This window comes from Nicotiana tabacum, chromosome 4, assembly GCF_000715075.1.
Source record: "Nicotiana tabacum cultivar K326 chromosome 4, ASM71507v2, whole genome shotgun sequence".
Classification (NCBI taxonomy): Eukaryota; Viridiplantae; Streptophyta; class Magnoliopsida; order Solanales; family Solanaceae; genus Nicotiana; species Nicotiana tabacum.
Genome location: NC_134083.1, coordinates 70,188,238 through 70,209,475, shown reverse-complemented (window position 1 = coordinate 70,209,475; position 21,238 = coordinate 70,188,238). Strand labels below are relative to the sequence as shown.

Genomic DNA, 21,238 nt, shown 5'->3' with positions numbered 1-21,238 from the left:
GTGGATCAGATGGTTTACAACGAGTGGCTTGTTTTAATGAAGTTAAGTTATAGCACTGCGTTTATGGTAATTATTTTTGAACTTTTGTCAAGTTACAGTATAGTTATGACCAGAGACGCATATAGAATTTTAAAAGCGTGGGTGCACTATTATTATTAAATAAATATATAATTTGGCAATATAATTTTTTTTACGATAACCCTTTTTTTTATTTAAAAATTTTCTTAAATTAATATTATGAGCATTATTTATGTCTTCTACGACTTTTCATAATGTAAGAACAATCAATAATAGCATCATTATTTATAGTTTTAAATATTTTAGGTTATATGTAGCAAGCTAAAAATTCATTAAAACCTCTTCATTCATCCTATTATGTGAATCTTTTTATGTACTTCTAAAAAAGAAAAAAAGAAGAAGTATTTTTAATTAAAAAGTCTACAAAGCAAGCAGGGATCAATCCCTTCACCTTGGGGGCGAAGGTGCACTCATTGACCACTAAGCCAAAGTGCTTACTTGTGTATGGTTCACACATGCTTATTTAAGAATAAAATCAGCAAAATACAAGTGTTATACATACTCTAGGGGAGGGGTATGGGTTCACGTGAACCCACCCCTTCCAATGCAACTATAAGTTTAGATTACGCAGATGCGGAGCTAAGATTTAAGTTTATGAATTCTAAATTTGTCATAAAATTTATAGCTCGTTTTAATTACTTGGTTCATAATTAAATATTTTTATATATATTTAATTAATTTACTAATATAAATACAATATTTAAATAAAATTGATTAAATTCGACGGAACACACAACTAATAGGCTATCTCCGCCTGTGTGGATTAGTACTTTTTCTTCAGACTCTTATGTAGTAGGGTACTAAATTTTCAGTATTAATGGTTGGAAGCAGCGATGGGGCCGCCATGCCGGGACGTCTGAGGATTACTTTGACATTATGTTAGTTTTCGTACAACTCCTTTCACCATTCCCTCACTCTTTCGACCAAATTCACTTGTAGGAAACCTATTAAAATGAAATTGTAGAAATTATTTAAAATGAAAAAGAATAATAGCTTATTTGGCCGAGCTTCTAAAATTACTATTTTTTTCGTTTTAATTTATGTGAATTTATTTGACTGAGTACGTGATTTAAGAAAAAACAAAAGACTTTTGAAGTTGGGGTGTAAAATGAGACATATATTTTGTGTGACTATATATTATTGTATAAAGGTAAATTATTTCAAATATGGAAAGAGGTCATTCTTTTTTACACGGACTAAAAATGATATAAGTTCACATAAATTGTAACGTAGAGGGTAACTTATTTTGAAAAGTATCTTTTTCAAAAGTACTTTTGGTGAGAAGTAATTTGTGTTTGGCTAATGTTGAGCAGCAATCAGTGTTTGGCCAAGTTTTCAAAATGTATTTCTTAGTGTATTTTCTCAATAAGAAACACTTTTGGGAAAAACTATTTTTTTAGCTTCTAAAAAATAGATTCTGGTTATACTCGAAAGCATTTTTTTCTTCTAAAAATTTGACCATACACCTTAACTATGAAAAAAAATACTTTTGGCACAAAAAACAAATTGCAAAAAAAAAAAAATTGGCCTTATAGCCTATAAGTAAAGTCAAGACTTCACCATTTTGATAAAATTCCATTTGCAGCAGTAATTCAATGTAGAGTTGATAATAAGAGGTACTTGGCTCTTATTATCATGATATAAGTTTGGATAATTTAATTCAAATTTGGAATCTAGATACAAGTTCAAGCGGATAAGAGTTGAAGAAATATCTATTTAATCCCATCAACTGTGTAAAGTTAGCGGTAACAACATTAGTCTCACGATTTTGAATCTTATGTCATTAGTAACAGATTCCCAAACGGACAAAAAGGTGAAAAGAATTTCAACCCACCATTTAGTAGTTAATCCATTTTTAGCTCCGGTGTAGTCCATCTTTTGCAGTGTATAGGAGTGAACAAAATTTCTTACCTTAGTGATAATGCAACGGAAAGGTAATACTTACTGGCGTATATGGGTAGTGTATACGATCGAAATAGATTTCGACTTTCGTACGATTGATTAAGGTCAAAACATAATGGATCGAAGAAAAACTTCGTAATATCGAGATGGGTTCCGAAGATGGTACAAACAAGCTTCGGATTCGAGGTATAGGTCAAACACCGAGTTCGAAGTCATCATCGAGCTCGGGTCCGGATCGAACTATGATGAGATGATTTCGAGCTTAAGGGGCAGAGGCCAACTGGGACCGAATCTAAATCATCACCTAATCTCGAGTCTGTATCGAGCTCTAGAAGCACTACCGACCGGCACCGAGGCCGATCGAGCTCGAGCCCACAGACAAGAGCCGTTGCAAATACACTAAGGGAGAGAATCTCGGCGGGAATAAGGAAAAAGTTGATTTATCATGGAGTCTCCACTATGTATTTTTATTATATCTAAAGTAGGATCCTCCACTATAAAGAGGATGGCTACATCTCTGTACAAGGCAGTTTTTTCTTACATTGTAATTCAAGTACCATATTCTTCTATATTCAAGGACTATTCTTTGAGGCTTTATTAATTGATTCATTTTGCTTAGTCTAAACAATCATCTTCTTTCCAACCTTACTTATCTTGCTTTCTTTGCAATCCATTTTTGATATTTCTATTTGTCCTTACGATTTGTATCAAGCTATATCACATATCCTTAGAATTACGTACAAATTCAACTCTATCCGTTTTTCAGGTAAACAGTTTAGCGCCCACCGTGGGGCTAAGAATAACAGTGGTTATTTGTTACGGATCTATAAAAAAAACCGTTTTGCGCTTGTTTTCGAAAGTATCTTGGATTTCGGATTAGCAACGACTAACTACCAATCAAATGGCCTCACCTATCGACAACGAAGCCGGTCTTCAAGATGAGAACAACAACTTAACACTCAGTACCGAAAGACCACTTGTCAATGCCGTTGGAGCTCGAATCGAAGTACTGATAGATATCAATTCGCATGTGGCCATTGAGGCGAACCTACATTCTGAACCTGAAAATAACATTCATGGTGGCATTCGGTCTGCAGCTCGAGATACCCATAACGTCGAGGAAAACGGTGTCAGCTTGCACATGATTTTTGAAATGTTGCAAGCTCAACAGGCAGCAATAGCTCAGTTGCATAGCCAAACCCAGCTACCGAGCAGGCCGGAGCCTAGTCCATTTCGAGAAATTGCCCACAGAACGGAGCCAGCCATAGTGAGGCCAAATGAGCAAGAATCGGGGACTACTTCCGAAATTGCTAAAATGCTCAAGGAGCTCACAAAGCGAGTCAAAGCCAACAATAAAAAAGTAGAAACATATAACTCCAGGGTCGATCAGATCCCGGGAGCTCCACCAATGATAAAAGGGTTGGATTCTCAAAAATTCGTGCAAAAACCTTTTCCCTCGAACGCGGCCCCAAAACCAATCCCAAAAAATTTCCGTATGCCCAAAATTCCCAAATATAAAGGAATGACCGACCCCAACGAACACGTCACTTCTTACATGTGTGCCATCAAGGGCAATAATTTAGAAGACGGTGAAATCGAATCTATATTGTTAAAAAAATTCGGAGAGACCCTCTCGAAGGGAGCAATGATTTGGTATCACAACCTACCAACGAATTCCATCGACTTGTTTTCCATGTTAGCAGATTCTTTGGTAAAAGCACACGCAGGCGCCATAAAAGTCGCAACAAGGAAATCGGACCTTGAATTTCAAGGTAAGACAAAAGGATAACGAGATGCTGAGGGAGTTCGTATCTCGTTTTCAAATGGAACGAATGGATCTGCTACCAGTCACAGACGATTGGGCTGTTCAGGTTTTCACTCAAGGTTTGAACGAACGAAGTTCGACGGCTTCACAGCGGTTGAAGCATAAACTGATCGAATACCCTGCCATCACGTGGACGTGCACAATCGGTACCAATCAAAAATTAGGATCGAAGATGATTAATTGAGTTCTGAACCCGCTGCTTAAAGGGATATTAATCGAGAACAAGGTCCGATCAGGGATCGATACCGACCGTATAACGGAAATCGCAGAATCGGTGAATCAAGACATAACCCCGAAAAAAATAACAAAAGAAGTGATCGAGGTCAAGGGTCCCGGGGGCTGATGAACAGAAGTAGGTTCGACAGGCCTGCCGGTTCTAAGGAAGCGCCTCGGTTATCAGAGTATAACTTTATCATCGATGCATCCGCCATCGTGTCGGCTATCGGATGCATCAAAGACACTAAATGGCCTCGACCCATGCAGACCGATCCTGCCCAGAGGAATCCCAATCAAGTGTGCGAATATCATGGTACCCATGGCCACATAATGGAAGATTACAGGCAACTAAGAGAGGAGGTAGCCCGGTTATTCAACAAAGGGCACCTTCGAGAATATTTAACCGATAGGGCGAAGAACTATTTTAAAAACAGGGATTTCGGCAAGCAAAACGAATAAGAAGAACCACAGCACATCATTCACATGATCATCGGCGGTGCCGATACCCCTCAGGGACCGGTGCTTAAATGCACTAACGATGAAGATGTTGAAGGAGTTATACAACCTCATAACGATGCACTGGTAATATCTGTACTTATGAATAAAACTAAAGTTAAGCATGTGTTGATTGATCTAGGTAGCTCGGCCAACATCATCAGATTGAAGGTAGTAGAATAACTCGGCCTACAGAACCAGATCGTACCCACAATCATGGTTCTAAATGGATTCAATATGGCATGTGAAACCACCAAAGGCGAGATAATTCTACCGATAAACGTGGACGGGACCATCCAGGAAACGAAGTTCCACGTAATCGAAGGCGACATGAGGTATAACGCCCTTTTTGGAAGGTCGTGGATCCACAACATGAGAGTTATACCTTCGACCTTACACCAGGTCCTTAAATTCACAACATCGAGGGGAGTCAAAACAGTGTACGGAGAATAACCGGCCGCAAGAGAAATGTTTTCCATCGAAGAAGTGAATCCAATATCCTCGCCTTCACCAATAAAGGGATCGGGCTCAAAAGGGGAACGAGATACCAAATAGCAATCACAGATATCAGCTTTAACCCGACCATATAATCAAAAGATCGATGAAGATGATGATCAAAGGATCCCTCGATACTTCGTGGTTCCCGATGATTCCGACGCTACCAAATCAGGAATTGGAGCAAGTCGCACTAATCGAGCACTGGCCCGAATAGAAGGTATACCTAGGAATGGGGTTGACCCCCGAACTTAGGAAAAAACGTATTCAATTTCTTATCGATAACGTAGATTATTTTTCCTGGTCCCATTTAGATATAACAGGGATCCCACCGGATATAACGATGCATTGGCTAAGCCTGGACCCTAGGTTCAGATCGGTGAAGCAAAAGAGAAGACCTCAGTCCGAGGTAACGCACACATTCATAAAGGACGAGGTAACCAAACTTCTCAAGATAGGGTCCATTCGGGAGGTAAAATATCCCGAATGGTTAGCCAATGTAGTTGTAATGCCTAAAAAGGGGAACAAACTTAGAATGTGTATAGATTATAAGGATTTGAACAAAGCATGCCCCAAAGATTCCTTTCCGCTGCCCAACATCGATCGCATGATCGATGCCACGGCCGGCCACGAGATCCTTACTTTTCTCGATGCCTATTTCGGGTATAATCAAATCCAAATGAACCCGGAGGATCAGGAAAAGACTTTATTTGTCACCAAGTATGGAACATATTGTTATAATGTGATGCCCTTCGGGCTAAAAAATGCAGGAGCTACTTACCAACGCCTAATAAATAAAATGTTTGAGGAACAAATAGGTAAATCAATGAAAGTTTATATTGATGACATGCTAGTTAAGTCCCTGCGCGCAGAGGACCATTTGACCCATTTGCAAGAAACGTTCGAGATTTTAAGGAAATACAACATGAAGCTCAACCCCGAGAAATGTGCTTTCGAGGTCGGTTCGGGCAAGTTCCTCGGCTTTATGGTGTCAAATCGGGGGATCAAGATTAACCCTGATAAAATCAAGGCCATCGAAGACATCACCATCGTGGACAGCGTGAAAGCCATGCAGAGGCTAACGGGACAGATTGCAGCTAGGCCGATATTATTTGGTCGTCAGATCGAAGTCATAAATTTTTCTCTCTACTCAAAAAGAAGAACGATTCCGCTTGGACCCCGGAATGCCAACAGGCATTAGAGAAATTAAAACGATATCTATCGAGCCCACCACTGCTTCATACTCCAAAAACAGACGAAAATCTTTACTTGTACTTGGCAGTATCGAAAATCACGGTAAGCGGTGTTCTAGTTTGAGAAGATCAAGGTACGCAATTTTTCGTTTATTATATAAGTCGAATCTTAGGAGAAGCAGAAATTAGATATCCGCACCTAGAAAAATTGGCACTTGCACTAATAAGCATCTCTAGAAAGTTAAGACCATACTTTCAATGTCACCTCATATGCGTATTAACAACTTACCCGCTTTGTAATATTTTGCACAAGCCCAAACTACCAGGCCAACTGGCCAAATAGGCCGTCGAACTCAGTGGGTACGATATCGAATATCAACCCCGCACGGCCATCAAGTCTCAAATTTTAGCGGACTTCATGGCCGATTTCGCGTCGACCCTCGTACCCGAAGTCGAAAAAGAACTCTCATTAAAATTAGGTATGTCATCGGGAGTATGGACCCTTTTTACGGACGGGACTTCGAACGTGAAGGGGTTCGGGCTAGGCACTGATTTAAAGCCACCCACGGGTAACACTATTAGGCAATCTATCAAAACTACTAGGTTGACTAACAACGAGGCCGAGTATGAGGCCATGATTGCAGGTCTCGAGCTAGCTAAAAGCTTGGGAGCAGAAGTCATCGAAGCCAAGTATGAGTCTTTGCTGGTGGTAAATCAAGTAAAGAAAGCCTTCGAAGTTCGAGAAGATAGAATGCAAAGGTATTTGGACAAACTGCAGGTCACTTTGCACCATTTCAAAGAATGGACTTTACAGCATGTTCCACGAGAGCTAAACAGTGAGGCTGATGCACTTGCAAATTTGGGATCATCGGTCGAGGAAGGCGAGATAAGCTCGGGGACTGTCGTTCAACTCTCTAGATCTGTGATCGAAGAAGGTCATGCCAAGATAAATTCTACGAGCTTAACCTGGGATTGGAGGAATAAATATATTGAATACTTAAAGAGTGGAAAGCTCTCATCGGACCCTAAACATTCGAGGGCCCTACGAACCAAAGCTGCTCGATTCACATTAACTGCAAATGGAACGCTATATCGAAGGACATTCGATGGACCATTGGCGGTATGCTTAGGTCAGGAGACACTGATTACATCCTACGTGAGGTACACGAGGGCACTTGTGGGAATCACTCTAGTGCCGATTCATTAGTCCGAAAAATAATCAGGGCAGGGTATTATTGGATCGATATGGGCATAGATGCAAAGGAGTTTGTTCGAAAATGTGACAAATGTCAAAGGTTTGCACCAATGATCCATCAGCCCGAAGAGAAACTTCACTCAGTCCTATCCCCATGGACATTCATGAAATGGGGAATGGATATCGTCGGTCCTCTGCCATCGGCCCCAGGTAAAGCTAAGTTCATTTTATTTATGACTGACTATTTCTCTAAATGGGTTGAAGCACATGCGTTCGTGAAAGTAAGAGAGAAAGAGGTTATAGACTTTATTTGGGATCATATCGTATGTCAATTTGGGATACCCACCGAAATAGTCTGTGACAATGGGAAACAGTTTGTCGGCAGCAAAGTGACAAAATTCTTCGAAGGCCAAAAAATAAAAAGGATAATATCAACACTGTATCACCCCAGAAGGAACGGACAGGCCGAATCAACAAACAGAACTATCATTCAAAACCTAAATAAGAGGCTGAACGACGCTAAGGGAAAATGGAGAGAAATCCTACCTAAAGTTCCTTGGGCAAATCGAACAACATCAAAATCTAGTACGTGGGCGACCCCATTCTCCTTAGTATATGGCTCTGAAGCCTTGATTCCAGTCGAAATCGAGGAACCCAGTACCAGGTTTCGGTATACAACAGAAGAGTCAAATAACGAGGCTATGAACACTAGCCTCGAATTATCGGATGAAAAACGAGAAGCTGCTCTTGTCCAATTGGCCGCCCAAAAGCATCGAATCGAAAGATACTATAATCGAAGAACCAATCTTCGCCATTTTAAACTAGGGGACTTAGTGCTAAGCAAAGTCACCCTCAGTACCCGAAATCCAAACGAAGGAAAACTAGGACCGAATTGGGAAGGACCGTATCAGGTTCTCGAAAACATCGGAAAAGGATCATACAAGCTCGGTATTATAAACGACAAACAACTACCAAGCAATTGGAATGTGTCACACCTAAAATAATACTACTGTTAAGGTATGACCCTCCCATATTCATTTATATTTCGAAACTAACCCCTGCAGGAGTCCGATTAGGAGCTAGGATGGATCCTTCAATACGAAGCCTTAGGTCTGAAAGCATGCGTTGTACTCTTTTTCCCTTAGACCGGTCTTATCCCAAATGGGCTTTTCGACCAGGTTTTTAATGAGGAAACCAATGATCATGCTGTACTTGGAAACAATTCGACAGTATCTGAGGCCTCTTTACAATCGACCTCGAATACTGGAGGACATTAGCCCTCAAATATATCAAATACTGATGCAAGAAAGTTATTTCGTAACAACATGGTTCCAATAGGAAAAGTTGTAAGAGCCAAATAGTCAAAACAAACCATGCTCATATAGTTGGCCTGAGCCCTGACGCAAAACATGAACACATGTATAATGACTTGCAAATAAAGTTCTCCTCTTTACCGATATATTATATCCAAGAAACATTCCTCTATTTCGAGATTTATTATGCAAACAGGATTAAGATAAATCTCCGGGTTGGAGTAAGCACTCACTCGACCATTACGCCTACGGGCTACATTACTTCGAGTTCGAAACATTCACTCGACTAATAAGCCTACGGGCTATTCTTATTTCGAGTTCGAGCAAGCACTCACTCGACCATTACGCTCACGGGCTACATTACTTCGAGTTCGAAACATTCACTCGACTAATAAGCCTACGGGCTATTCTTATCGAGTTCGAGCAAGCACTCACTCGATCATTACGCCTACGGGCTACATTACTTCGAGTTCGAAACATTTACTCGACTAATAAGCCTACGGGCTATTCTTATTTCGAGTTCGAGCAAGCACTCACTCGACCATTATACCTACGGGCTACATTACTTCGAGTTCAAAACATTCACTCGACTACTAATCCTACGGGCTATTCTTATTTCGAGTTCGATCAAGCACTCACTCGACCATTACGCCTACATGCTACATTACTTCGAGTTCGAATCACTCACTCGACTACTAAACCTACGAGCTATTCTTATTTCTAGTTCGAGCAAGCACTCACTCGACCATTACGCCTACGGGCTACATTACTTCGAGTTCGAAACATTCACTTAACTAATAAGCCTTCGGGCTATTCTTATTTCAAGTTCGAGCAAGCACTCACTCGACCATTACGCCCACGGGCTACATAACTTCGAGTTTGAAACATTCACTCGACTACTAATCCTACGGGCTATTCTTATTTCGAGTTCGATCAAGCACTCACTCGACCATTACGCCTACATGCTACATTACTTCGAGTTCGAATCACTCACTTGACTACTAAGCCTAAGTGCTACATCATACTGCAAGTTCGAACAAATCACTCAACTCGACTACTAAGCCTATGGGCTACCTTATTTCAAGCTTGAGTAAATGCCCACTCGGTTATAAAGGCTACGAGGTCCAAATTCGATCAGATTGCCTAAATCCTTATGAAAACATTCATAAGTCATAAATAAAATCTTCACAAGGCAGGAAACAAAATAGAAGCAAGTCGGTAAAATAAAAAGATATTTTATATGCAAGATTGTTTACACGATTGATTACAACATAGAAACTAAGGGCTAAGTTTTTTGGCTATCTCCGGGAGCGGTCTCTTCTCCACCGGACTCCCCCCCCCCACCCCCCTCTCGGACCCACTTTTACTCCCATCATCATTATCATCATCGGAAGCCAAGGCTTCAGCATCAGCTTTGAGTTCTTTGTCCATTTTTATCTCTTCAGCGAGGTCGAAACCTCGAGCATGGATCTCATCAAGGGTCTCCCTCCGATATCAGCACTTAGCAAGTTCAGCGACCCAATGTGCTCGAGTATTGGCGGTATCGGTTGCCTCTCTTGCTTGGACCTGGGAAGCTTCAGCATCGGCCCGATAGATGGCCACGAGTGCATCCGCATCGGTCTTTGCCTTTTCAGCGTCAGATTCGTCCTTGGCAAGTTTAGAGGCCAACCGAGCCTCGAGCTCATTTATTCTTCTTGCTTGAACCGAGCCTTTCTCCTTCATACTTTGAAGTTGGTTTTCGGTCGCTGATAATTGAGTTCGAGCAGCTTCTTTCTCTGCAGCAAAGCGGTCAATACATTCTTTTCACTTCAAGGACTCCGCTTTTATCACATCGACCTCCTCACGGAGTTTCCTAATCATCTTAATTTTCTACTGCAACTGTGAGACCAAAAAATTAGCCATCATTCTGGTATCAAGCCCATAGGATTTTAAAAGTATCATTACCTGCTCGGACAGATCGGTCTGATCTTGGTGAGTCTTTGCCAACTCAACTCGGAGGACTTTTATTTCCTCTGCCCTTTGCCCTAAGAGGATTTTAAGGTAGTTCCTCTCCTTAGTAACCCATTGAAGATCGGCCTCATATCGATGTAGCTCGGTTTGGGACCGAGAACATGCTTCTTGATGAACTGTCGCGGCCTGCAAAAAAGAAACGAAGTTAGAAAAGAAAAGCAAATATTAAAGTAATATCAACAAAATAATTTAAGGCTTACCTAATTCAAAGCCTGTTGCACCCTGTGAAAAAGGTCTGATGCATCACTTGTACCGGCAACATCCTCGACACCAGTAAAAAGGTCATGAAAAGGATCCTCTCCATCATGAGGCCTATCTAGTTCGAGGGCCCCCAAATCTTGGGCTTCCCGAATCACCCCTCCAAAAAAAGCAGGGAAGTTGGGCGAGTCTTCGATTGCTACTACGCCAAATGAATCACTTGGAGCATTCTCTTCAGTTCGAAGAGATTCAAGGAGGGACCCTTCAGACATATCCCCCATTTGTTGGCTTCGATGGGAAGCATCTTCGATCTCCAACAACTCGGGGACTCCGCCCGAATCCTTCTCCGATATATCCTCAGTTCGAGGCGGAGCCTTATGAACCACCATCGATCCAGCTGCCTTTGGAACGTCAGTGGTCTTCTTCGTTCAGGCCGCCAGCGCGGACCCATTATTTTCTTCTTCTTCTTTGTCTTCATCCCTTATATGCATAACTGATTCTACGATCAAAAGAATGGTATTCTTGTTCGGCTTACAAGCCGTCCTCTTCTTCGATTTTGGGTCTTCGGGAACGGAGGCTCTTTTCCTTTTATTATCTTTCACCAACTTTGGGACAGAGGCCTCTTCCTCTTCCTCGATGGACGAGGGCCTCAAAACCGCATCTTTGCCCACACCTACATATGGAAAATTTTATTAAAGTATATGGAAAGCGTCTCGTTCGAACTACCAAAAGGTACGAGAAGGGGGCTCCCATCGGCCCTTTGACAAATCACGCCATGAGCGCTCGTAGTATGTGGAAGTCGAAGCCAAATCTCGTACCCAATTCTTGAGATCGGGAATTGCTCCGGGCATCCAGGGAACCGCTGTATCACAGAAAGAGGAATATCGGTGAGAAAAGAAATGAAAGGGCGAAATAGAAGGAAGTAACAGCAAAATCAAACTTACGTTTCATATTCCACTCCTCGAAAAAAGGCATCTTTTCAGTCGGAATCAGGTCTGAAGTACTTAATCGAATGAACCTGCCCATCCAGCCTCGATCCCTGTCCTCGTCAATGCTCGAGAACAGAGCCTTGGTAGCCCAACATTGAAGTTTTATTAACCCTCCTCTAAAAAGGCGAGGACGGTACAATCAGATGAGATGGTCGAGGGTGAACGGATGGACCTGACCTAGGGTTATTTGGTATTGACGGCAGAAGTCAATAATAACAGAATCGAGGGGACCTAAAGTGAAAGGGTAAGTATACACACTTAAAAACCCTTTCACGTAAGTGGTGATATCTTCGTCAGAAGACGGGATTATTATTTCTTTACCCTCCCAATTGCAATCTTTTTTCAGCTATTTGAGGTGCCTCTCAGTTATCGAACACATGTACCTCGATACTGGCTCACACTGGCCGGGAACCGACGAGCCTTTATCGACTTTGAAATTAGAGGTAAGAACACATGCCCCAGGAACGCACTCCTCAGTTTGTGGCTCTACCGGTGTTTCGTCGACGGCAGACTATGAAGATGAAGCTTTCTCTTTCTGAGGAATGGTTTGAGATGTTTTTGCCATTTTCAAATTTAAAGGTCAAGAATAGAAGAAAGTGACAAAGATTTGGTAAATTTGAAGAAGGGCTTTTACAAAGAGGAATCACAGATTTGCAAATAAGCTTAGAGGGTACGAAAAAGAACTTGGGAAATTTGGAAGATTGAAGATGTAAAAGTGGTAAATGGTAAAAGGAAGGGCTATTTATAGATTAAAGCAATGGCGGTTCAATGTCAGCGGTGGCCGACCACCGTCTGACATACATTAAATGCCTTGAAAAACTAAATCGACGGGACAGCTATCACGTGCGTCATGATCGATCCCAATGTGAGCGTTAGCTTATAATCTGATCGATCCATTGAGGAATCATATTGTTTCTCACTACATCCTTCCCGAGAAACGAGGGAACTATCTGTATACGGTCGAAATAGATTTCGGCATTCGTACGATTGATCAAGGCCGAAACATAATGGATCGAAGAAAGACTACGTAATATCGAGATGGGTTCCGAAGATGGTACAAACAAGCTTCGGATTCCAGGTATAGGTCAAACACCGAGTTCGAAGTCATTATCGAGCTCGGGTTCGGATCGAACTATGATGAGATGATTTCGAGCTTAAGGGGAAGAGGCCAACCGGGACCGAATCCGAATCATTACCTAATCCCGAGTCCGTATCGAGCTCTAGAATCACTACTGACCGACACCAAGGCCAATCGAACTCGAGCCCACAAACAAGAGCCGTTGCAAATACACTAAGGGAGAGAATCTCGGCGGGAATAAGGAAAAAGCTAATTTATCATGGAGTCTCCACTATGTATTATTAATTATATCTAAAGTAGAATCTTCCACTATAAAGAGGATGGCTACATCTCTGTACAAGGCAGTTTTTTCTTACATTGTAATTCAAGCACCATATTCTCCTATATTCAAGGACTATTCTTTTAGGCTTTATTAATTGATTCATTTTGCTTGGTCTAAACAATCATCTTCTTTCCAACCTTGCTTATTTTGCTTTCTTTGCAATCCATATTTGATATTTCTATTTGTCCTTATGATTTATATCAAGCTATATCACATATCCTTAGAACTACGTACAAATTCAACTATATCCGTTTTTTGGGTAAACAGGTAGATAGCTCTACACGCATACATAAAAATATCATTTTGGCCAGCTTAATGTAGGTAAACCGTGAAGATCTAACAATGTTTTTGAGTCATTGATCGGACAATAATCTCTCTCTAGAATGACTTTTCCTCTCAAGTAACACTAAAAAATGACGAGTAAAATGAAGAATTGGAGGGGAGGGCAACAACGTCATGTAGGAAATTCAAGCAACCAAACGAGAAGAAATGGAATCCCACAGTCAGCTGATGCGAAGAAGACGCGAAACATTAATGCAATTCAAGTAATTATGTCATTAGGGTTTAGCCAAGTATCAGCGATGACTCCAATGGCTTAGGCGAAGACTCCAATAGCTCTCGCAAAGACTCCAATGGCACAGGCGAAGACTCCAATGGCTCAATTGGGTGAGAGATCAGGGGGATCCTGGGCAGATAGGGTAGAGGTGAAAATGACGGAAATTAGTGAGATGAGTAAGGAACAAATGAGCCCTAAAACAAATTCATGGAGTAAAATTATGGGAACAGCACCAGAGGCGGAGGGTTTAAGAATAAATTATGAAGAAACAACTGGAGAAAATGTCAAAATTTCTACGGAAGACATTAAAGATGAAAATGTATTCTCGAAATCGGCAGTGATACGCTATGTTCTAGGATCCAATTGACCATTGGCTGTAGTTGATGGATATTTTCATAGGATTTTTGGAGGATTGGGTATTGATAAGATCGCGCAAGTCAATAGAGGAGTTTTTCTGGTGTGATTCCACACAATTTAAAGCAGAACCAAAGTTATTTAGGAGGGAGTCCAGATGTTTGATAAAATGCTTATAGTGGTAAAGCCATGGGAACCAGACATAGATGTGAGCAAAGAAAAAGTAGACAGAATTCCGGTGTAGATTAGACTCAAGGGTTTGGATATCAAATACTAGGGGAAGAATGTTGTTACCAAAATTTCAAGGATGGTAGGGAAACCTCTAAAGGCTCACAGAGCAACAACCAACAAGGAACGGCTAGCATTTGCTAGGGTGCTAGTTGAAGTGTCAAAAAATCAGCAATACCCTACACAAGTCATGTTAGAGAATGAGGTGGGGAAAATAGTGAAGCAAGAGGTGTACTATGAATGGAAGTCTACATTGTGTCCAAAATGTAAGAATTTTGGACATGAAATGCAAGAATGTTGGAAGTTGCACAAGGAAGAAGTAGAAATGCGAGGAAAACAAATTGAGAAGGAGAAACGAGCAGGGGAGGAAACTACTCAAGCAGTGGGGAACAAAAAGGGAGAAAACAGAATTAGTGACAAGGTGACAAGGAAGCAACCAAATGAAGACAATGCAATCCCTACAAAGAATGCAATTGTTTTACCTGACAAGGCAATCCCTACAAAGAATACATTTGATGTATTTGACAAGGATATGAATATATAAGATCAAAGACAAGGCAAAACCAGTTCTTCTAACCCTTAGGGAGAAGATGGTGTGGTTGGACCAGAACATGGGAGGGGTGGGGGTAATCCCCTACCTAATAGATAAGATCGGATTCTGGAATATCAGGGGACTCAACAAGCCATATAAACAGAGAGATATTCATCTGTTTATGCATAATAGTGGTGTGTTGGCTTGTTTGGTCTCCTGGAAACTAAGATTAAGAGAGCCAAAGCTCACAGAGCTTCTCTTAATCTATGTGATGGATGGTCATATACAACTAATTTGGCACAACACCCACGGGGGAGAATATGGTTATTGTGGAAGCCAATGATATATGAAGTATGCATACTGAGAACCACTGATCAATTAATTCATAGTGAAGTCAGACACAAAGGAACTGGAAAGAAACCCCATGTAACAATGGTATATGCGTACAATGATATGGCACTTAGAAGGAACCTATGGAAGGAGATAGAGGAGCTCTACAACCATACTCGAGGTCCATGGGCTGTGATGACTGATTTCAATAGTGTTCTGTACAAGGAAGATAGGGTAGGCAGCCCAGTGACAATGGCTGAAACAAGAGATTTCAGGCAGTGTTATGATACATATTGCTTCCAAGAGTTGAGATCAACATGTAGCCCGACGCTGAAGTTTTATTAACCCTCCTCTAAAAAGGCGAGGACGGTACAATCAGATGATATGGTCGAGGGTGAACGGCATCCCCTCGATTTTGTTCACAAAGTATCGAATCAAAATAATGATCCGCCAAAAAGAATGATGGCCCTGACCTAGGGTTATTTGGTATTGACGGCAGAAGTCAATAATAACACAATCAAGGGGACCTAAAGTGAAAGGGTAAGTATACACACTTAAAAACCCTTTCACGTAAGTGGTGATATCTTCGTCAGAAGAAAGGATTATTATTTCTTTACCCTCCCAATTGCAATCTTTTTTCAGCTATTTGAGGTGCCTCTCAGTTATCGAACACATGTACCTCAATACTGGCTCACATTGGCCGGGAACCAACGAGCCTTTATCGACTTTGAAATTAGAGGTAAGAACACACGCCCTAGGAACGCACTCCTCATGTCGTGGCTCTACCGGTGTTTCGTCGGTGGCAGACTATGAATATGAACCTTTCTCTTTCTGAGGAATGGTTTGCGATGTTTTTGCTATTTTCGAATTTAAAGGTCAAGAATAGAAGAAAGTGATAAAGATTTGGTAAATTTGAAGAAGGGCTTTTGCAAAGAGGAATCACAGATTTGCGAATAAGCTTAGAGGGTACGAAAATGAACTTGGGAAATTTGGAAGATTGAAGATGTAAAAGTGGTAAATGGTAAAAGGAAGGGCTATTTATAGATTAAAGCAATGGCGGTTCAATGTTAGTAGTGACCGATCACCGTCTGACATACATTAAATGCCTTAAAAAACTAAATCGACGGGACAGCTATCACGTGTGTCATGATCGAGCCCAATGTGAACGTCAGCTTATAATCCGATCGAGCCATTGAGGAATCATATCGTTTCTTACCACATCCTTCTCGAGAAACGAGGGGACTATCTATATACGGTCGAAATAGATTTCGGCCTTCGTACGATTGATCAAGGCCGAAATATAATGGATCGAAGAAAGACTTCATAATATCAAGATGGGTTCCGAATATGGTACAAACAAGCTTCGGATTCGAGGTATAGGTCAAACACCGAGTTCGAAGTCATCATCGAGCTCGGGTCCGGATCGAACTATGATGAGATGATTTCGAGCTTAAGGGGCAGAGGCCAACTGGGACCGAATCTAAATCATCACCTAATCTCGAGTCTGTATCGAGCTCTAGAAGCACTACCGACCGGCATCGAGGCCGATCGAGCTCGAGCCCACAGACAAGAGCCGTTGCAAATACACTAAGGGAGAGAATCTCGGCGGGAATAAGGAAAAAGTTGATTTATCATGGAGTCTCCACTATGTATTTTTATTATATCTAAAGTAGGATCCTCCACTATAAAGAGGATGGCTACATCTCTGTACAAGGCAGTTTTTTCTTACATTGTAATTTAAGTACCATATTCTTCTATATTCAAGGACTATTCTTTGAGGCTTTATTAATTGATTCATTTTGCTTAGTCTAAACAATCATCTTCTTTCCAACCTTACTTATTTTGCTTTCTTTGCAATCCATTTTTGATATTTCTATTTGTCCTTACGATTTGTATCAAGCTATATCACATATCTTTAGAATTACGTACAAATTCAACTCTATCCGTTTTTCGGGTAAACAGGTAGATAGCTCTACATGCATACATAAAAATATCATTTTAACCAGCTTAATGTAGGTAAACCGTGAATATCTAACAATATTTTTTAGTCACTGGTCGGACAATAATCTCTCTCTAGAATGACTTTTCCTCTCAAGTAACACTGAAAAATGATGAGGAAAACGAAGAATGGGGGGGGGGGAGGGCAACAACGTCAGGTAGGAAATTCAAGCAACCAAACGAGATGAAATGGAATCCCACAGTCAGCTGATGCGAAGAAGACGCGAAACATTAATGCAATTCAAGGAATTGTGCCATTAGGGTTAAGCCAAGTATTAGCGATGACTCCAATGGCTTCGGCGAAGATACCAATAGCTCTCGCAAAGACCCTAATGGCACAGGACAAGACTCCAGTTGCTCAATTAGGTGAGAAATCAAGGGGATCCTGGACGGATAGGGTAGAGGCAGAAATGACGGAAATTAGTGAGATGAGTAAGGAACAAATGAGCCCTAAAACAAATTTATGGAGTAAAATTATGGGAACAGCACCAGAGGCGGAGGGTTTAAACCTAAATTATGAGGAAACGACTGGAGAAAATATCAAAATTACTATGGAAGATATCAAAGATGAAATTGTATTCTCGAAATCGGCGGTGATACGCTATGTTCTAGGATCCAATCCCCCACTGGCTGTAGTTGATAAATATTTTCATAGGATTTGGGGAGGATTGGGTATTGATAAGATCGCGCAAGTCAATATAGGAGTTTTTCTGGTGCGATTCCACACAATTGAAAGCAGAACCAAAGTTATTTAGGAGGGAGATCAGATGTTTGATAAAAAGCTTATAGTGGTAAAGCCATGGGAACCAGACATAGATATGAGCAAAGAAAGAGTAGACAGAATTTCGGTATGGATTAGACTCAAGGGTTTGGATATCAAATACTGGGGGAAGAATGCTCTTACCAAAAATTTCAAGGATGGTAGGGAAACCTCTAAAGGCTGACAGAACAACAACCAATAAGGAACGGCTAGCATTTGCTAGGGTGCTAGTTGAAGTGTCAACAAATCAGCAATACCCTACACAAGTCATGTTTGAGAATGAGGTGGGGAAAATAGTGAAGCAAGAGGTGTACTATGAATGGAAGCCTACATTGTGTCCAAAATGTAAGAATTTTGGACATGAAATGCAAGAATGTAGGAAGTTGCACAAGGAAGAAGCAGAATTGCGAGGAAAACAAATTGAGAAGGAGAAACAAGCAGGGGAGGAAACTACTCAAGCAGTGGGGAACAAAAAGGGAGAAAACAAAATTAGTGACAAGGTGACAAGGAAGCAACCAAATGAAGACAATGCAATCCCTACAAAGAATGCAATTGTTTTACCTGACAAGGAAATCCCTACAAAGAATGCATTTGATGTATTTGACAAGGACATGAATATATAAGATCAAAGACAAGGCAAAACCAGTTCTTCTAACCCTGAGGGAGAACATGGTGTGGCTGGACCAGAATATGGGAAGGGTGGGGGTAATCCCCTACCTAATAGATAAGATCGGATTCTGGAATATCAGGGGACTCAACAAGCCATATAAATAGAGAGATATTCATCTGTTTATGCATAATAGTGGTGTTGGCTTGTTTGGTCTCCTGAAAACTAAGATTAAGAGAGCCAAAGCTCACAGAGCTTCTCTTAATCTATGTGATGGATGGTCGTATATAACTAATTTGGCACAACACCCACGGGGGAGAATATGGTTATTGTGGAAGCCAATGATATATGAAGTATGCATACTGAGAACCACTGATCATTAATTCATAGTGAAGTCAGACACAAAGGAACTGGAAAGAAACTCCATGTAACAATGGTATATGCGTACAATGATATGGCACTTAGAAGGAACTTATGGAAGGAGATAAAGGAGATCTACAACCATACTCGAGGTCCATGGGATGTGATGACTGATTTCAGTAGTGTTCTGTATAAGGAAGATAGGGTAGGTTGCCCAGTGACAATGGCTGAAACAAGAGATTTCAGGCAGTGTTATGATACATGCTGCTTCCAAGAGTTGAGATCAACAGGTGCCTATTACACCTGGAACAACAAACAAAGTTTAGAAGACAGAGTACATAGCAGAATCGACAGAGTATTGATAAACATGGACTGGTTATCACAGCTGCCAGTTTCTATGGTCCACTATATGACTGAGGGCTTATTTGATCATAGCCCAGCTATGATAAATTGGGAAAATGGAAATTAGAGGATCAACAGACCATTCAAGTACTTAAACATATGGAGTATGGATCCTGAATTCAAGGTAAGAGTGGGGGATAGCTGGAATAATGAAATCAGAGGAACAATAATGTATCAGTTAGTGGGGAAGCTTAACATGCTGAAGAAAGTACTCCAACGGCTGAATAGAAACAAATTTAGTGACATAGAACTGAAAGCAGAACAAGCTAAGGAAGAGCTAGAGAAGTGTCGAAAACAGATTCAACGAAGCCCCACCAATAAGAGTCTATTTGAAAGGAGCAGGAATTGGCAAACAATTATAGGAGATTAAAGCAAGCAAGTGATCAGTTCCTAAGGCAAAAAAGCAAAATGCAGTGGCTGAAACAAGGAGACCAGAATAATATATACTTTCATAGTTTTATGAAGGCTAGAAGGAATGCCAACAAAATTTTTTCAATCAAGAATTCCAAAGGTAGTATGGTCACTAACATGGAGGGGATAGCAGGGGCTTTTGTGGATTTTTATACTGAACTACTAGGATCTACAAAAGAAGATAGAATACATGTATGCAGTAATTTGGTGAGAAAAGAACCAATAGTGACAGAGGAACAGAGAAACATGTTGAATGAAGACTTCACTGAGAAGGAGGTCAAACAGGTTTTATGGCAAATTGATGGGGAAAAAGCCCCATGTCCTGATGGATATGGCAGCAATTTTTTCAAAGATAGTTGGGACATTATCATAAAAGACCTTGAGGAGGGAGTACTAGAGTTCTTCAAGTCACGGAAGATGCTGAAGGTAATTAATAACACAATCATTACAGTAATTCCTAAGAGTAGCCATGCAGAAGCAGTTGGGGACTATAGACCTATAGTCTGCTGCAACACAGTGTATAAGGTCATATCAAAAATGCTATGCAATAGGCTTAAAGTCATCCTGCCAAGCATTATCTCTGAAAATCAGAGTGCCTTTGTAGCTGGAAGAACAATCATGCAGAACATATTGATTTGTCAAAACCTTGTCAGATTATATAATAGGAAAGCAGCGACCAGGAGTTGCTTGATTAAAATAGACCTTAAGAAGGCGTATGACTCCATAGAATGGGACTTTGTAGAGGAAATGTTACATGCTCTAAATTTCCCTATGAAGTTCATAAGGTGGATCATGGAATTCATATCAACTACTCAGTATACTATGGCTATAAATGGAGGGCTATATGGGAGCATAAAAGGAAAGAGAGGCCTGAGACTAGGGGATCCCATATCCCCTTTATTGTTTGTCGTATGTATGGAATATTTCACTAGAATAATGAAGTTAGTGGCACAACATGAAAGCTTTGGCTACCATACTAAATGTAGAAGCTTACAGTTCAACCATCTATGCTTTGCAGACGATGTATTACTCTTTTACAAAGGAGAATTCAATTCTGTCATGTTGATACTAAGAGGGTTTCAAACATTTTCCAACTCTTCAGGGCTAACAACTAATGCATATAAGTCCAACATATTTGCTGTTAATATGGAGATAGAGAATTTATGTGAAAAAACAGGCTACAATAAAGGCAGACTTCCCTTCAAGTACTTAGGTGTTCCAATATCATCTAAGAAACTATCAAAAAAGGATTGCCAATTGTTAGTGGATAAAATAACAACCAGAATAAGGAGTTGGGGTTCAAAGCACCTATCCTATGCTGGTAGAGTGCAAATGATCAATGCAGTGCTGATGCATATCTACACATACCGGGCATCGATTTTTATACTCCC

General features: G+C 40.8%; 1 protein-coding gene across 1 annotated transcript; it reads left to right on the top strand.

Annotated features, from left to right (window-relative positions):
• Positions 1-19,107: 19,107 nt before the first annotated feature.
• LOC142179973 (uncharacterized) lies at positions 19,108-19,503 on the top strand. Its single transcript, XM_075250879.1, has one exon. The coding sequence runs from the start codon at positions 19,108-19,110 to the stop codon at positions 19,501-19,503; it is 396 nt and encodes a 131-aa protein (XP_075106980.1).
• The last annotated feature ends 1,735 nt before the right edge of the window (positions 19,504-21,238 follow it).

Bases quoted from the DNA above. Each gene is read 5' to 3' on its own strand.
- LOC142179973 (XM_075250879.1), top strand. From the start codon at position 19,108: ATGGTATATGCGTACAATGATATGGCACTTAGAAGGAACTTATGGAAG.